Consider the following 18585-nt stretch of genomic DNA (forward strand, 5'->3'; position numbering starts at 1 on the left):
GAGACCCCTCCTTGGGTTTCCTAGGCAGTATCACTACGAAAGTAGATTGCCCCATCTCTCTCCCTTCCGAGGAGTGGCTGGTGGTTTGAACCGCCAGCCTTCTGGTTAGCCATCAAGTGCCTTAGGCACTACACTACCAGAGCTCCCAACAAAAACCTTTACATAACTTAATTCTATATATGATGAGTTATATGAGCTCTCCATCTGTTATCTGTCATAGTAATTCTCAGTGGGTCTTTTATTTATCTATCTATTTATTTATTTAATTGTGATTTGGGTGAAAGTTTGCAGGGCAAATTCACTTTCCATACAGCAGTTCACATACCTCAGTGGATCTTAAAGATCAACATACTTGAATTTCTTTTCCTTGATTACTAAAATAGGAGGTGTATTTTGTAGTTTGGAGTCAGAAAAACATGTGGTGTTATTTGGCTCAGTTTATTCAAAAGTGGATCTTGGATCATTGCCATACAAACCTGTTGCTCTCTTTTCTATTTTAAAACAATTTTAAGAAATAAATGTCTCTCGACCTCACTTGTTCTACCAGCTACTGCCCATTTCTTTGTCCCCATAATTACAAAATTCTTTGAAAGAGTTCTATACTGGCTGTCTTCTATTCTTCCCTTCTTTTTTCTTTAATCTAATCCAATCATGTTTCTACCCTCAATACTCAGAAAAACTTCTCTGATCAAGGTCACCCATGACCTTTATAATGTTAAGTCAATGACCACATTTGATCCTTGTCTTCTCTGACATAGTAGCACATTTGACACAATCTATCATTCCTGTCTCCTTGATACTGTTCCTTCTCTTATCTTCCAGGGCAGTGCTTCTCAAACTGTAAAATGTAAACAAATCACCTAGGGAATTTTGTTAAAAGATAATTCTGATTCAGTAGATCTGCGGTGGAATCTAAGATGCTAGCTCCCCAGAGATTTGATGCAGCTGGTCCACCAACCACATTTTGAGTAGCAAGGTTAAAGGAAACTACACTGGCCACTTTTTGGTTTCCTTTGCCAGTTCTTCCTCTTTCCCCAGGTCTGTTCATTTTGAAGTTTTCCAAGTTTAGTTTCCTTCTCTTTTCTGTCTACATTAACTCCCTTGGTGGACCCACCAAGCTCTATAGCTTTATGCATCATCTAACTGGTAACAATTCCTAAATATATAGCTCAAGTCTAGGTTTCATCCCCAAGCCCCTAAAACTTTTTACTTGACATTTCAGTGAAATGTCTAATAGACATCTCAAATGGAACGTAATTAAATCTTGAATCCTGATCTTCCTCTCCAAACTTGCTCTTCCTGAAAGCTCCAGATGATTGCTCAGATCAAAAACCTTGGACCTGAACTCTTACAACTATCCTGTCTGAGCACCATCATCTCTTACCTGGATTTGAAATAGCTTTCTAACATGATTCCTTGCTTTTACTCTTAACACTCAATAAGATGTTATGAATCTCTTCTCAATAGAGTACCTAGAGTAATCATTTTAGATATGTCAGGTATGTCAACCTTCTCCTCAGAACTCTTCAATGACCTCCCATGTCACTCAGAAAAAAGCTGAAACACTTATAATGGTCTATGAGGCCCTTCATTATCTGGTTTCAAATAACTTCTGTGAATTTTTCTCTTTCTGGTTCACTTTGATCTAGTTATCACATCAGTTACGTTCCCATCTTTGCACAGTTTCTCCAGGCAGGTACAGCTTACTAAATATATCTGTATGTACGGCTATCTCCTCTCCTTCAAATCTTTGCTCAAGTTTCATCTCCTCAAGGAAGCCCACCCTGAACTTCCTGTCTATTACTGTTACCTGTCTGACACCTCTGATTTCCCTTACACTACTCTACTTTTCCTCTTATTCTATAACATTTGTTACTTCCTAAAATACTATATAACTTCTTTTTTGTTACTACATTCACTGTGTTTGTCTGCCTGTCCTTGCTGAACTTTAAGCTGCATGAGGACAGAAATTTTCATCAGTTTTGTTCCCTAATGTATTCTAAGCACCTGGAGCAGTACCTTGTCATATTATGTCCTCAATTAAATGTTTGTTTAATGATTAAAAGGGTTCTCCAATTGTATACTTGGGGTGGATATACACGTGAATATAGAAAATGTATAGACCTACACAAAACAAATAATTAGGCATAAGATACATATTGTTGTTGTTGTTGTTGTTATGTGCCGTCGAGTCGGCCCCGACTCATAGCGACCCCTTCTTGGGTTTCCGAGGCAGTATCACTATGGAAGTAGGATTGCCCAACCTTCCTTCCTCCGAGTGGCTGGTGGGTTTGAACCCCCAGCCTTCTGTTAAGTGTTAATTACTATTTTCATGTAGAGGAAGGTTAACAGGTGATTGTGGTATCAGAAAAGGAAGACTGAACATTTAACAAACATCATAAAGACAACCAAACCAAACCTACTTCCATTGAGTTGATTCTGACTCATAGTGACCCTCAAAGACAGGAAACCCATAGAGTTTCTAAGGCTGTAAATCTTTATGGAGAAAGGCTGCCTCATCTTTATGTCTTGGAGTGGCTGGTGGGCTCAAACTACTGAACTTTTGCTTAACAGCCAAATGCTTTAACCACTACACACCAGGGCTCCCTAACCAGTATCATAGTGATTACAAAAAATACATTTTAAATTTCTTCCAAAGATGATGAAACAAATTTCTAAATCTGGCTTAATTGTCTCAAATACTTTTGAAAGTCTCAAATTAAAGGCATGATGACAAGGTAAGCAGGTCAATTTCATGGGTAATGTATACAATTGCATGGCATCATTACTTTAGAGGCACATTTTGTAGTAAGTTAATGGTAGCATTCTAAGGCATTGCAATGAATTACAGAGCTTATTATAATTCTGATGACAATAGAAATTGAATAGTTACTACAATCTCAGTAAAAAATGTGCACTCTGAATTCTTAATACACTTGCTCTCTGCTCACTATCACCAAACATCTGACCCACATACTGCTACCAAACCTCCCATCAGATTTTTCCTCAGTTGTCATTCTTCTTTATGCCATTCTAACTACACTTGAGGATTTCTTGAGTGTAATTTTCTCTCTCTTATGAGTTCTATCTGTTCTGTACCTATAAACTTAAAAGAAGGGGTTTGGTTAGTTTCAAACATATATTCTCTATATGAAGAATTTACTCTTACCTTTTCTGAAAAATATGACAAGAATTGTTGGTAACTTTCATTTTTGGAATAGTGAAAATGAAAGCTATTCTTTTTATTTTCCTGTTTAGTGGTGCTCTTTCCATTATCCTTTCCTTTAATTGTATTTTTAAGGTCTTTAATAGTTTCAGTAGGTATGAATTTTAGAGATAAATCAACATTAAAAGTTGATCTCTTCTCTTGGATGATGTTGGTGAATGCTTGAAACTGTCTTTCAAAATGCTCAGTTCTCATATTTTTATCAGCTTTGACCTAAAAAGAATAATAAGGTGTTGTTAAAAACAACAGACACATACACAAATAAAAAGAACAGAAATAAATACAAATTAAGCAATTCTATGGAAGGGAGTCAAGCAAAAGAGGAATGAAGGCTCTGGAGGCACACTTCTGGGGTTCAAATCCTGGCTTCACCATTGACAGGACCTGTCACTTGGGGAATAATAATCTCTCTGTGCCTGGGATTCCTAATTTGTAAAACAGATATACTCATCCTACCTAGCCCAAAGATTGTTGTGAGGAATCAATGAGATAATGCTTAGGAAAGGCTTAGAACATAACAAGTTTTCAAAAGCAAATATCTCTATTAATAATTACAAAGTAAGTTGCAGAAGAGATGCACAGTGTACTCCCATCTTGTGCAAACAAATAAATAACAAAACTTACTGAAAGTTTATAGGCACTTCTTAGTCATTTTACACTTATTATGTCATATAGGTAAAAGAGCCAGGACTGGTCCCTGAGATATCTGGCCTCAAAAATGGTTCTCTTTACCTTTGTACTTTGTTGTTGTTGTTAGGTGCTGTCAAGTCATCTGTGACTAACAGCGACCTTATGCACAATAGAATGAGACACAGCATGGTCCTGTGCCAGCCTCATGATTGCTGCTATACCTGAGCCCATTGTTGTAGCCACTGTCTCCATCCATCTTGTGGAGGGCCTTTCCCTTTTTCATTGACCCTCCACTTTACCAAGCATGATATCATTCTCCAGGAAAAGGTCCTTCTGATAGCATGACCAATGTAGGTGAGACGAAGTCTGGACATTCTCGCTTCCAAGGAGGATTCCAGCTACACTTCCTCCATGATACATTCGTTTGTTCTTTTAGCAGTCCATGGTACTTTCAGTGTTCTTTGCCAACACCACAACTCAAAAGCTTCAACTTTTCTTTGGTCTTCCTTATTTACTGTCCAACTCTCACATTCATAAGAGGCAATTGAAAATACCATTGCTTGGGTTAGGCACACCTTAGTCTTCAAGGAAATATCTTTGCTCTTCAGTACCTGAAAGAGGTCTTTTGCAGCAGATTTGCCCAATGTAATACATTGTCTTGACTGCTGCTTTGATTGGTGTTGATTGTGGAACCAAGTAACATGAAATCTTTGACAACTTCAATCTTTTCTCCATTCATTGTGATGCTGTTTATTGGACCAGTTGTGAGGATTTTTGTTTTCTTTATATTGAGGTGTAACTCATACTCCAGACTGTAGTCTTCAATCTTCATCAGTAAGTGCTTCAAGTCATCCTCATTTTCAGCAAACAGAGTTGTGTCATCTGCATATCACAAGTTGTTAATGAGTCTTCTTCCAATCCTGATACCACATTCTTCCTCATATAATCCAGCTTCTCAGATAATATACTCAGCATACAAACTGAACAAGTATGGTAAAACAATACAACCCTGGTGCACTCCCTTCCTGATTTTAAATCATGTAGTATCCCCTTTTCCTGTTCGAATGACAGCCTCCTGATCTATCTACAGGTTCCTTATGAGCACAATAAGTGTTCTGGAATCCTCATTCTTCTCAATGTTACCCATAATTTGTTATGATCCACATAATTGAATAATTTTGCATAGTCAATAAAACAGAAGTAAACATCTTTCTGGTATTCTTTGCTTTAAGGCAAGATCCATCTGACATAAGCAATGATATTCCTTCTTGCATGTCCTCTTCTGAATCCAGCTTGCATTTCTTGAAGTTCTCTGTCAATATACTGCTGCAACTGTTTTTGAATTATCTTTAGTAAGATTTTACTTGCATGTGATATTAATGATATTGTTCAATAATGTACATTCTGTGGGATCACCTTTCTTTGCACTCTACTGCCTGTCAAAGAACAAAATGCTAATGTATGCATAAAAGATTGGTGGAAGAATGGTCAAAAGACCCCAGACAGAGTGAAACACTGTTTCCATTGAGAAGAGAAAATGGGAATCTAGAATGCAAGGGAGACTGACTTTTTCTTGAATACCTTTTTGTGCTATTGAACTTTTCTTTTTTCTTTTCACCACATGGATTTTACATTAAAACAAACAAACAAGCTTAACTAACCTAGTTAAAAATTAAAACTTTCCATTTAAATGGTCTTTGATAATTTAGCTTTTGTCAGATATCAGTGAAAACCAAGAGCAAAACAAAAGAAAACAAAAATAAAAGCAGTCGAGCTGATTCCAAGTCCTGGTGACCCCATGAGTCTGGAGTAGGACTGTACTCCACAGGTTTCCATGGCTGTGACCTTTTGGAAGCAGATCATCAGGCCTTTCTTCTGCGGTGTCTCTTGAACTGCTGACCTTTTAGTTAGTACTCGAGCACTTAACCATTTATGCCACCCAAGGACTCCAAGTATCAATGGGAGGGGTGTTAATTCTCAGGATTTCAGCTCCCTTTCCGGAGGTCCTCTGAAATAGATGGCCTGGGAGGGCAGATCTGTTTCCAGACAGTGGCCTAGATTGGATCAGTAGCATGTGTTGGGTGGCAGTTCTGTGTGGGGAAATCTAAAGTTGCTGTCCAGTGGGGAAGACTAAAGTGTATATAATTATCTTTAGAGCAAGGCATGCCTGGAAAAGTACTGACCACAATGGGGAAGAGAAAACCTTACCACGTTACCTCCCTGCTTAAAATCTTGCACTGTCTTCCACTGCCTTTAAGAGACAGTGGAAACTAGACTTACACTAAGTTTCTCATACCCTGACTGTTCTCCAGTCACTTATGCACTACTCTGTTTTTCTATGGCGTGTACATCTTCACACTGCAGCGCCCTTTTAGGCTGCTTTTACTTTCCAAAAGACTCCTCAGATTTCCTCTTCCAATCCTTCCATAACACTCACAAACATACAGTCTTTCACACACATACATGTGCACTGACACACAATCACATACATACTACATGTCTTGGCCTGGTTAATACTATTTCAAGGCTTATCTTAAACCTGACTATTTTCCTTCTATTTCAGTGGATTTTTCATCCACCCCACCACCCAGGTCTCTTTTGGTGGCTTATCATCCTCTGAGGGTCTCCTTTGACTTCCTTGACATATTCCATCTATTGAGAGTTTACTTTGTGACAGTGTTCTAAACAATTTGTGTGTATTTACTCATTTAATCTTCCAACAAATCTATGAAGTAGGTACTATCATCATCCATTTTATAAGAAGATATTTACCAGGGAAATTAAATAAGTTGCTTAAAGTACATGGATGATAACTGGAGAAACTTATCAGAATTCAAATGAAGAAGACTGAACTTGGCAACTGTTGTTAGGTGCTGTTGGGTCATCTTGGACTCATAGGGACCCTATGCACAGCAGAACGAAACATCGCTTGGTCCTGTGCCAGCTCTGTGATCTTGCTATACTTGAGCTCATTACCAGAGCCACTGTGTCAATCCATCTCATTGAGGGCCTTCGCCTCTTTCATTGACCCTCCTCCTTACCAAGGACGACATCCTTCTCTAGGGAATTGTCCCTTCTGACAACATGACCAAAGTAGGTGAGACAAAGTCTGGCCATTCTCACTTCCAAGGAGCATTTCGGATGTACTTCCTCCAGGACAGATCTGTTAGTTCTTTTAGCAGTCCATGGTACTTTCAGCATTCTTCACTGGCACCACAACTCAAAAACATCCATTATTCTTCAGTCTTCCTTACTCATTGTCCAGCTCTCACATGGATATGAGGCAATTGAAAATATCAGGGTTTGTGTCAGGTGCACCCTAGTCCTCAAGGAGACATCTTTGCTCTTCAGCACTTGAAAGAGGTTTTTTTGCAGCCAACTTGCCCAGTCATATACATCTTCTGATGTCTTGACTGCTGCCTCCTTTGGCGTCGATTGTAGAACCAAGCAATGTGGAGTCTTTGATAATTTCAATCTTTTCTCCATTTATTGTGATGCTGCTTATAGATCTAGTTGTGAGGATTTTTTGTTTTCTTTATAATGAGGTGTAATCCATACTGCAGACTGTAATCTTCAATCTTCATCAGTAAGGGCTTCAAGTCATCCTGACTTTCAGCAAGCAAAGTTGTGTCATTAGCATATCGCAGGTTGTTAATGATTCTCCCTCCAATCTTGATGCCATGTTCTTCTTTATATAGTCCAGCTTATCAGATTATTTGCACAGCATACAGATTGAATAAGTATGGTGAAAGGACACAACCCTGAAACACTCCCTTCTTGATATTAAATCATTCAGTGTCCCCTTGTTCTGTTCGAATGCCAGCCTCCTGGTCTATGTACAGGTTCCTCCTGAGTATAATTAAATTTTCTGGAATACCCATTCTTCTCGATGTTATCCAAAGTTTGTTAGGATCTACACCATCAAATGCTTTTGCAAAGTCAATAAAACACAAATAAATAGCTTTCTGGTATTCTTTGCTTTGAGCCAAGATCCATCTGACATCCATGATGATATCCCTTGTTCCATGTCCTCTTCTGAATTTGGATTGCACCTCTGGAAGTTCCCTGTCAATATACTGCTGCAACCATTTTTGAATTGTCTTCAGTAAGATTTTACTGGCTAACTGACTGGAAGAGATCCATATTTGTACCCATTCCAAAGAAAGGTGATCCCATAGATTGTGGAAATTTTAGAACAATATCATTAATATTGCACGCAAATAAGATCTTACTGAAGATAATTCAAAAACGTTTGCAGCAGTATATTGACAGAGAACTTCCCAAGGTGCAAGCTGGATTCAGAAGAGGACATGGAACAAGGGATATCATAGCTGTTGTCAGATGGATCTTGGCTCAAGGCAAAGAATACCAGAAAGATGTCTACTTGTGTTTTATTGACTATGCAAAGGCATTTGATTGTGTGGATCATGACAAATTATGGATAACATTGAGAAGAATGGGAATTCCTGAGCACTTGATTGTACTCATGAGGAACCTGTACCTTGACCAGGAGGCTGGTGTTTGAATAGAACAAGGGGACACTGCATGGTTTAAAATCAGGAAGGGAGTGCGTCAGGGTTGTATCCTTTCTCCACACTTATTCAATCTATATGTTGAGCAAATAATCCAAGAAGCTGGACTATATGAAGAAAAATGTGGCATCAGGATTGGAGGAAGAATCATTAACAACCTGAGATACACAGACAATACAACTTTGCTTGCTGAAAGTGAGGATGACTTGAGGCACTTACTGATGAAGACTGAAGAATACAGTCTGCAGCATGGTTTACATCTCAATATAAAGTAAACAAAAATACTCACAACTGGACCAATGAGCAGCATTACAATAAATGGAGAGAAGATTGAGGTTGTCAAAGAATTCATGTTGCTTGGTTCTACAATCGATGCCATTGGAAGCAGCAGTCAGGACATTAGATGACGAGTAGCATTGGGAAAGTCAACCACGAAGGAACTGTTTCAAGTGCTGAGGAGCAAGGATGTCTCCTTGAGGACTAAGGTGCACCTGACAGAAGCCATGATATTTCCAATTGCCTCGTATGCATGTGAGAGCTGGACAATGAATAAGGAAGACCGAAAAAGAGTTGATGCTTTTGAGTTGTGGTGCTGGCGGAGAATGCTGAAAGTACCATGGACTGCTAAAAGAACTAACAGATCTTTCCTGGAGGAAGTGCACCCAAAATGCTCCTTGGAAGCGAGAATGGCCAGACTTCATCTCAACTATTTTGGTCATGTTGTCAGAAGGGACCATTACTTGGAGAAGGATGTCATGCTTGGTAGGCTGGAGGGTTGACAAAAGAGGGGGAGGCCTTTAACGAGATGGATTGACACGGTGGTTGCGATGATGGGCTCAAATATAGCAGGGATCATGGAGCTGGTGCGGGATCGGGCATTGTTTTGTTCTGCTGAGCATGGGGTCGCTATGAGTCAGAAATGACTCGACGGCACCTAACAACAACAACACAACAAGATTTTACTTGTGTGTGATAGTAGTGATATTGTTCTACAATTTCCACATTCTATGGGATTACCTTTCTTTGGAATGAGTATAAATATGAATCTCTTCCAGTCAGTTGGCCAGGTAGCTGTCTTCCAAATCTCTTGTCATAACGAAGTGAGTGTCTACAGTAGGGCATCTGTTTGTTGAAACATCTCATTGGGTATTCCATCAATTCCTGGAGCCTTGTTCTTTGCCAATTCCTTCATTGCAGCTTTGACTTCTTCCTTCAATATCATTGGTCTTGATCATATGCCACTTCCTGAAATGGATAAAGATCTACCAGTTCTTTTTGGTACAGTGACTCTGTTTATTCCTTCCATCTTCTTTTGATGCTTCCTGCACCACTCAATAATTTGCCCATAGAATCTTTCCATATTGAAACTTGAGATTTAACTTTTTCCTCAGTTCTTTCAGCTTGAGAAATACTGAGTGTGTTCTTCCCTTTTGGTTTTCTAACCCAAGTCTTTGCATATTTCATTATAATAATTGGTTTTGTTTGCCCAAGCTTCTCTTTGAAATTTTCTGTTCAACTCTTTTATCTTGTCATTTCTTCCCTTTGCTTTGTTTACTCTCTGCTCAAGGGCAAACTTCAGAGTCTCTTTTGACATCCATTTTGGTCTTTTCTTTTTTTCTCATCTTTTTAATGACCTCTTGCTTTCTTTGTTGATGATGTTCTTGATGTCATCCCACAATTCTTCTGGTTTTTGGTCATTGGTGTTCAATGCATCAAATCTATTCTTTAGATGGTCTCTAAATTCAGGAGGGATATATTCAAGATCATACTTTGACTCTCATGGACTTGTTTTAATTGTCTTCAACTTCAAGTTTAACTTGCTTATGAGCAGTTGATGGTCTGTTCCACAATCCGTTCCTGGCTTGGTTTTGGCTGAAGATATTGAGCTTTTTCCACCACCTCTTGCCACAGATGTAGTCAATCTGATTCCTGTGTATTCCATCTGGTGAAGTCCACATGTATAGACAATGTTTGTGTGGTTGAAAAACTGTATTTGCAATGAATAAGTCATTGATCTTGCAAAGTTCTATCATGTGATCTCCAGCATTATTTCTGTCACCAAGGCCAAATTTTCCAACTACCAGTGATTCTTCTTTGTTTGTAATTTTTGCATTCCAGTCATCAGTGATAATTAACACATCTTGATTGCATGTTTTGTCAATTTCAGACTGCAGAAGTTGATAAAAATCTTCAGTTTCCTCAGCTTTTTGTTTGGTGGTTGGTGCATAAATTTGAATAGTAGTAGTAGTAACTGGTAGGTGTATGGATATTATCCTATCACTGACAGAATTGTAGTTCAGGACAGATCTTGAAACATCTTTTGTAATGATGAATGCCATGCCACTCCTCTTCAAATTGTCATTCCTGGCATAGTAGATCATATAGTTGTCTGATTCAAAATGGCCAAAAGCAGTTCATTTCAGCTACTAGTACCTAGGATATCAATCTTTATGTGTTCTATTTCATTTTTGACAGTTTCCAATTTTCCTAGATTCATATTTTGTCCATTCCATGTTCTGATTATTAAAGGATGTTTGCATATTGACGGATGTTTGAACTTGGCAACCAAGCATGTGCAATACTGTTTTTCATCCACAAATTCTTAAGTTCTTAAAAACGGTGGTTTTCTTCTCTTCCTGTCTGTGTCTAGTATTACTGACCCAGTTTAGTCTTTTATTACCTCCTTCCTGGACCATAAAATAGCTTCCTTCTGTTCTCATTTCCTCTGATATTTTGCCTTTAGAATTGATCTCCACAAAACACAGAGTTTCATTAGTGAAACTTAATGAAACTCTGACCATGTTGCTCTCCTCAGTGGCTCAGCCCAAGTTATGACATATGGTGACCTTCATGATTTGAACCCATATGATTTGTTGATCCTAGCATTTTTTCAAGAGAACAGTTACTCTAGGGATAGTCCACATATTTACCTCTTGGGAAACATCACCATACAACAAACCAACCAACCAGTATATGTAATAAATTTTATCTGTACTCTGTCAGGTTTTCTAAATGGGCTCAAATTGCCAGTAGAAAGAGCAGTTAGAATGTTAATAAAAATTCTGTTTGCAGTTGTGCTGTCAATCTGAATGGCAACTCCAATTATGTGTTTGCCTAATCACTAATGCTTTTTTTTTTTTTTTTTTTTAAGAGTGCTAAAGTTCTGGCATGCACTTATTGATTAATTCTATAAACATTTATTTAGCACACTATACTATGTTGAGAGCTCTGGTAGCATAGTGGCAAAGGCACTTAACTGCTAACCAGAAGTTTGGCGGTTCAAACCCACCAGCCACTCCTTGGAAGGAAGATGGGGCAATCTACTTCCGTAGTGATACTGCCTCGGAAACCCAAGGAAGGGTTGCTATGAGTCGGGTCCGACTCGATGGCACATAATAACAACAACAACAACTATGTTGGGAGGTCTGGTGGCATGGTGCCTAAGGCATTTGACTGCTAACCAGAAGGCTGGTGGTTTAAATCCACCAGCCACTCCTCAGAAGGAAGATTTGGCAATTTATTTCCATAGTGATACCACCTTAGAAACCCAAGGAGGGATCACTCTGAGTTGGATCTGACTCGACAGCAGGGAGTTTGGTTTTGGTATACTATGTTAGTTTCTCAGGATTCCAAGGCAAATAAGATGAGCAGAAAATTGACTTAAGAATATGTCTGTTGTTGTTGTGTGCTATGGAGGCTACTCTGATTCCATAGTGACCCTATTAGACAGAGTAGAACTGCCCTATAGGGTTTCCTAGGCTGTAATCTTTATGAGAGCAGATCTCCAGGTCTCCTGTAGAGCTGCTGGGTGAGTTCAAACTATCAGCCTTTTGGCTAACAGCCAAACACTTAACCACTGTGTCATCAGGGTTCCTTAAGAATATAGGTATGTATAACACAGCATGTATACAGCATATGTACAATATGTACAGAATATGTATAGTACAGCAAAACAGAATGGAAAGCAAAAGGTACTGTGTTAGTTTTCAGGAGGGGAATATAACCAAAATAGAGGATTCAGAGGAGAAAGCTGGGGTGGAGTGTCAATCAAAAGATCAGGAGTGACCTTGTACTCTCTGACAAGAAGCTTGATTGCTATCCTGTGGGTTACAGGGGGACATTCTCCAAATTTAAGCTGCAGAGTGATAGGATCTAATTGGTCATTTGTCTTTATGTTGTAATGGGAGGTAATGAATTGAAATTGAGTAAAATTGAAGATTGAAAACTGGTAAGAAAGCTATCATAACAGCCCAGATGAGATGACAGAGGCCTTGGGGAGTTGTAGTAGGAATGATAAATAGGAGATTGATGTAGGAGACATTATAATAACTGAAAGGCTCCTTAGAAGTGAAGATGGCCAGACTTTGTCCCATGTATTTTGGCCTTGTCATCTGGAGGGTCCAGTCTCGGAGGAAAGACTGAGGAAATGGGGTCAGTGAAAAAGAGAAAGATCTCCACTGGGATGTATTGAGGATAGTACGGGACTGGCCTGTGTTTGTTCTATTGTACATAGGGTCACTATGAATTGGAACCAACTCACTGGCATCTAACAATTATGACTTTGGACATGTTATCAGAAAACACCAGTCCTTGGAGAAGGACATCATGCTTGGTAAAGTAGAGGGTTAGCAAACAAGGGGAAGATGGTCAATGAGATGGACTGGCACAGTGACTACAACAATGGTCTCAAACATAGCAATAATTATGAGGATGGTGTCGGAATGGGCAGGGTTTTATTCTGTTGTACTTGGGGTTGCCATGACTCAGAACTGACTATGTGGCACCTAAAAAAAAAGTAATCATAGAACTTTGAGATTGGTTCCATATATTGGGTTTTGAGGGAATTTGGTCAATAGAAGAAGCCTTTGGGAAAATGTCTAGGTTTTGAGTTTGATGATTAAGTAGATATTGTTCACATTTACTAGGGTGGAGAACTCAAGAGCAAGGAACAAGCCTGGGGAATTGGAAATAAGATGAGAATTCAACTTTGGGCTTATTGACTGTATGATGATGTCAGACAATTTACTACACAGAGACCCAACTCAGAGAGAGAAGTTGACATGAAATATAGGATTTGTAAAGCATCAGGACAGAGGTAAAAACTGAAGTGACAGAATGGCTTAAATCACTCAAACAGAGTATGTAGAGGGAGATTAGTGAAACGAAGTACAAACTTTGGGAACATCAATATTCAAGGGCTGTCTCAAGAAAAAGAAGTTTAAAAGGAGCTTGGGGTGGACTTTGGGGAAATCAGATGGAAAGGGCTGATGAATTAATATAAAGAAGATAACAGAGATCCAGGGAATGGATGAGAAGTGTAAAACTTTAGACAGTAAGTATAGGCAAGAAAAGTGTGTTGTCGTGGGGAAGTTTTACAGGGTGTCTTTTTCTTCTTCTTCTTCTTTTTTTTTTTTAGATGAAAGTCTTGAAGATATTTACATATTAAGGGCAGGGTTGAGGGATATGAGAGAGAGGTTAAATAAGGCTTGGGAGACTAGCAAGCTATCTGAGAAGAGAGGAGTATAAGATGGAAAGATAAGCTTTCTAGTGAAACAAAACAGAAGGATTTAAGAATGGACTAAGTGACCAAGAAATTTGTATATATATAGAAGAAAGATTGAGGAAATTTGACTTGGTATAGTCTCTGTCAAGTTCTAGCTATTGTCATCTATGTGATGAGGTCAGGGGCTTCAGCTTTAAACTGCCCTTGTGGAGACTGGAGGCAAAGGGAGCCTATGGAAAATGTGGGAGACCCACTGAGCAGTGTGGAGGACCTAAGTGATGTTATGATATCACCCATCTTTGTGTTAGCATGATGTTATTTATAGTGCTCAGCAACATACGTTTAGAAGTGAGTAGAAAAATAATAGCGTTCATCCAAAGTTGGAGTTGTTTTCTGGATTATAGAAAGAATGGAAAGCAAGGACATTGCTTAAGGATAATATGGGTAAAATGTTCAAAATGGATCTGGATTGTACGGAGTAAGGAACTGAAGAGGTGAAGAGGGAGATCGACTGGGAGAAAAGTAGATGTCAAAACACTGGGGTCTTGATGAGATTTAAGGACAGGTTAGTGGCATAAGTAAAGGTGAGGGCTGCGAGATTACATAGTTGTGGTGAGTCAAAGGGTTATATTTGGATTTTTCAAGTGTTCAGATTTCAGAGACAGTATAGTTCTGGTGAACACAAGGGCAAGGTCTTAGGTAGAAATGTGAATAGATGCAGTGCAATGGATCTAAGAAGCTATGGGGTAAGCAGACATCATTGGCAGTTGACATGATACAGAAATCACTTAAGATATTGACAATATTTGTCATGGAAAGAAGGATTGTAATCTGGGTGCATTTTGCAAATTTGAGTTCATTTACAAAACCTTACATTTTCAGAGACCCAGTTTTAAGGAGGAGTTGAAGGAAACAGGTACTGGTAAATCTGATTAAGTTTACAAATCATCACTTTTAACAATGAAAGTGAAGAAAGAACCAATGATGAAAAAGTAGAAAGGATCCAATTCGTAAGTAAAATCTTTTTTTTGTTTTTCATATTTCCAGTCTTTGGTTGTTCTCAGTCATTTCTTTTGACTTATAAAGTAGCCAGTAAAATTTACCTGTTACATAGCCACTAATTATGTGCCTAATATTAGCTAAATCCTTTACTAACTACATTCTAAAAAAGGATAATAGATCATTTATAATGAGCACTGACTACATGCCATAAACTTTCAGAGTGTTTTATATTTTAATTTGTACAAATCAGTTAGAGGCAGAGCTGGAATTGTGTCTCATGTAGTGTGGCTATCGAGCCAGCACCCCATTGGAGAGGAGGGACACAAAGTGAGGGAGACGAGTGTATCAGAGTAAGATGTCATTGTTAACACATGTTCCCATGTAATGGTGGGCCAATAGAATCCCCTCAAAGAAGAAAAGACTGTTAAATTATTGCCAATAAGAAACTGAAATAAGACTTAAATAATTGATCCAACAAAAATTTGAGCACCTAACCTACATATGTATTAAGTTTGGGTGTTGGTAATTGGAGAAATATAAAAAACCCATAATTTTCCTGAGATTTGCGGGAAACTGGTTCCTGTCTGGAGTATAGGTAAAAGAAATATGATAATGTGGTCGCATGCCAAAAAATTGCTAGTCAAATGGCCTAGATATTGAAATCTTTACCATAAATGGAAAAGTAAGATTATTTCAGGCTGCAAACTCTAGGGACTGATTTATAATATAGGCACACCTCGTTTTGTTAAGCAGACGTACTTTATTACGCTTTGCAGATATTATGCTTTTTACAAATTGAAGGTTTGTAGCAACCCTGCATCGAGCAAGTCTATGAGCACCATTTTTCCAATAGCATGTGCTCACTTTGTGTCTCTGTGTCATATTTTGGTAATTTTCACAATATTTCAAACTTTATCATAATGCAATTGCATACTTAAATGACTACAGTATGTTGTTGTTGTTGTTGTTGTTATGTGCTGTCGAGTCAAACCCGACTCATAGCGACCCCTCCTTGGGTTTCCGAGGCAGTATCACTACGGAAGTAGGATTGCCCAACCTTCCTTCCAAGGAGTGGCTGGTGGGTTTGAACTGCCAGCCATCTGGTTAGCAGGCAATTGTCTTAGCCACTATGCTACCAGAGCTCCCAGACTACAGTATAGCGTAAACATAATTTTTATATGCACTGGGAAACCAAAACATTACTGACTTGATTTAATTCAATATTCACTTTATTGCAGTGATATAGAACTGAACTTGTAATATCTCATAGGTATGCCTGTATTGTTACAAACAAAAGTAATATTAACCAGATGATTTATTCACACACACACACACACACACACACAGTAGTGGGACTGATAACAGTAATAAATAATTTTGTAATAACTGAATAAAGTTATCATTCACCAATGGGGCCATTTCAAGAAAAAGATTATTGTAGCTCCTAGCTGAGACTAAGGTAATTATTAATCTTTATTACATCTTGCTTAGGAGCTCTGGTAGCGTAGTGTCTAAGGTAATTGACGGCTAACCAGAAGGCTGGCGGTTCAAACCCACCAGACACTCCTTGGAAGGAAGGTTGGGCAATCTACTCCCGTAGTGATACTGCCTCGGAAACCCAAGGAGGGGTCGCTATGAGTTGGGTCCAACTCAACAGCACATAACAACAATGACATTATATCTTGCTTCAGCCAAAGAAGGCTTCTGTAAAGGTTATAATATTAATCCTTCAAATGAGGATCCAGTCTGTAGATAGTTCTAGAAAATTTAGTTGACTTTAACAAAAGTGGTAAGTTTGGAATGGCAATGTTTAGTGTAAAAATAACTTTTCAGAGATAGTTTCAAAAGAGCTACAGGGTTCAAGGTGAGTGAAAATGGCCATTACATTAGTAAGGCAGGCTCAGTAAAGGGGAGTGTTGAAGGAAAACAAATGTAAATTTTGGCTTTCACTGGCAAGCTGGCCAAAAACTCATTTAAATAGTACGGGAGCAGTGTATTCACTGTTTTAGTCAGCACTGGTTTAATTTTCACTTATCTCAGAATCTTAGATGATTTGTTTTACTGAGTCTATGTATGTGCCAAAATTACATCACCAGTTAAATGTTACTGAAGATTGTGGACTCCTGTATATTTCTAAAGAAATCAAAGCTATACCTCCTCTTTTTAAAGTAAATCTTATTTTCACATTAAATTTTTAGCGTACTGAATTTTTCCCATTATAAATCATTAAATTTATGGAAGCAACTCTTCAGCTAACAATTTCACATTTGTGCTGTTTTCTGAGGAGACTTACTTCATAGGAGAGAGAAGCCAAATTCCAGGGTTTGCGATAGTATGTCAAGGTGTTTCCATCCCGAACCCGCTCACAGATGCCATTGTAGAACTCATTGTCAAAAGGAGTGCTTAGGGGATCCATACCTAAAATGTTGATCCTGAAAATAAGCAGCATAGCCTCAGGTGTGGAAATACTACATCTTATTAATGCAAGACAGCCCTCTGTAGCTGGAGAAGGAAGGACTGCTTTAGTTCCTGCCTCCATCACCCCAAATGGACAGTGTATAATCAAGAACAGAAGCAAGAGTTGTTCACCACAGCTCAGTGTCTCTCAAAGAAAGCATACCTTAGCAGGGCCTTATGAATGCTTTTAGGTAACTGTGGTACTGTTCAGAGCAAAATGAGAGAAATGCAGCACATAAGGCACAAGGGACCATCTGGCTCCTGGAGTCTAGCTCCACCTCTGTAAATCTTACCTAATCTCCCTTAGTGGACCAAGAACTAATGCTATAATATCAACCATTACATTATTTGAGAACAGAGCATCTCAGGGGGCCATATAACATATGCATATGATTTTTCATCTATGAATCAACATTGGGTCTCTTTTCTCTCCCCATTTTCTTTAAATTTAAGCCTTTTCCTGCAGCTGTCTCATTGCTTCTCAAAAACCTCATTCCCTCCAGGCTCATATTATTCCTATTGTACTTTCCAAGAGGAACACAAAAATGTCAGCCAAGCACTCTTAAAAGTTCTCCTTTTTCTTCCCAGTGAAATCTTTTTATTTGGCAAATTTTAATGCAGAAATAGGAATCTTGTTTAGCCTTAAGAATGTAAAGTGTCAATTTATAGGCTTAAAAATAATATGTGGCCCAACAAGAAAATGGAATATTATATAGCCACAAAGAGAAATAAAGTTCTGGTACATGTTACAACATGGATGAATCTTGACAGCATTATGCCAAGTGAAATAAATCAGACAAAAAAGAGGAATATTGTATATGACCCTATTTATAGGGCATATCTAGAAAAGGTAAATACATAGAGACAAAAAGTTGATTACTGGTTACCAGGGACTAAGGGGAGTAAGGAATGGGAATTTATTGTTTAATTAGTATAGAGATTTTGTTTATGGTAATGAAACTTTTAGAAATAGATAGTGGTAATGTTTGTACAGAAGTAAAACAATATATGAACAAGAAGTAGCTATACTGCACCAGGACTGGAGGAAAGCTCTTCAAGAATATGCAATATGCAAGACTGAAAAGGTACGACATTCTTCTTGTTACTACACCCTACACTGCTTGGTAAATGGAGGTGTGGCCGTCCCCACTCCCACCTACCTTCTGGGCCCACAGGAACTCCATCACAGTCTGTGTGCTCAGACAGAGCCTGGGTGCCCTACCCAGTCTTCCACT

At 38.5% G+C, this 18585-nt stretch overlaps 1 protein-coding gene across 1 annotated transcript in view; it reads right to left on the minus strand.

Moving 5' to 3' along the window:
* C9 (complement C9) overlaps window positions 1-17690 on the minus strand; it is a 76965-nt gene extending 59275 nt beyond the window's left edge. The window contains exons 1-3 of the mRNA XM_007951590.1: window positions 17644-17690; window positions 17187-17325; window positions 3170-3439 (exon numbers count right to left, since the gene is read on the minus strand). Of these exons, the coding sequence (XP_007949781.1) occupies window positions 3170-3439; window positions 17187-17325; window positions 17644-17690 (456 nt within the window). The remainder of the gene's footprint in view (window positions 1-3169; window positions 3440-17186; window positions 17326-17643) is intronic.
* Between the last annotated feature and the right edge of the window lie 895 nt (window positions 17691-18585).

The sequence above is a fragment of the Orycteropus afer genome, unplaced genomic scaffold (assembly GCF_000298275.1).
Source record: "Orycteropus afer afer isolate SDZICR_OR568_19922 unplaced genomic scaffold, OryAfe1.0 scaffold00300, whole genome shotgun sequence".
Classification (NCBI taxonomy): domain Eukaryota; kingdom Metazoa; phylum Chordata; class Mammalia; order Tubulidentata; family Orycteropodidae; genus Orycteropus; species Orycteropus afer.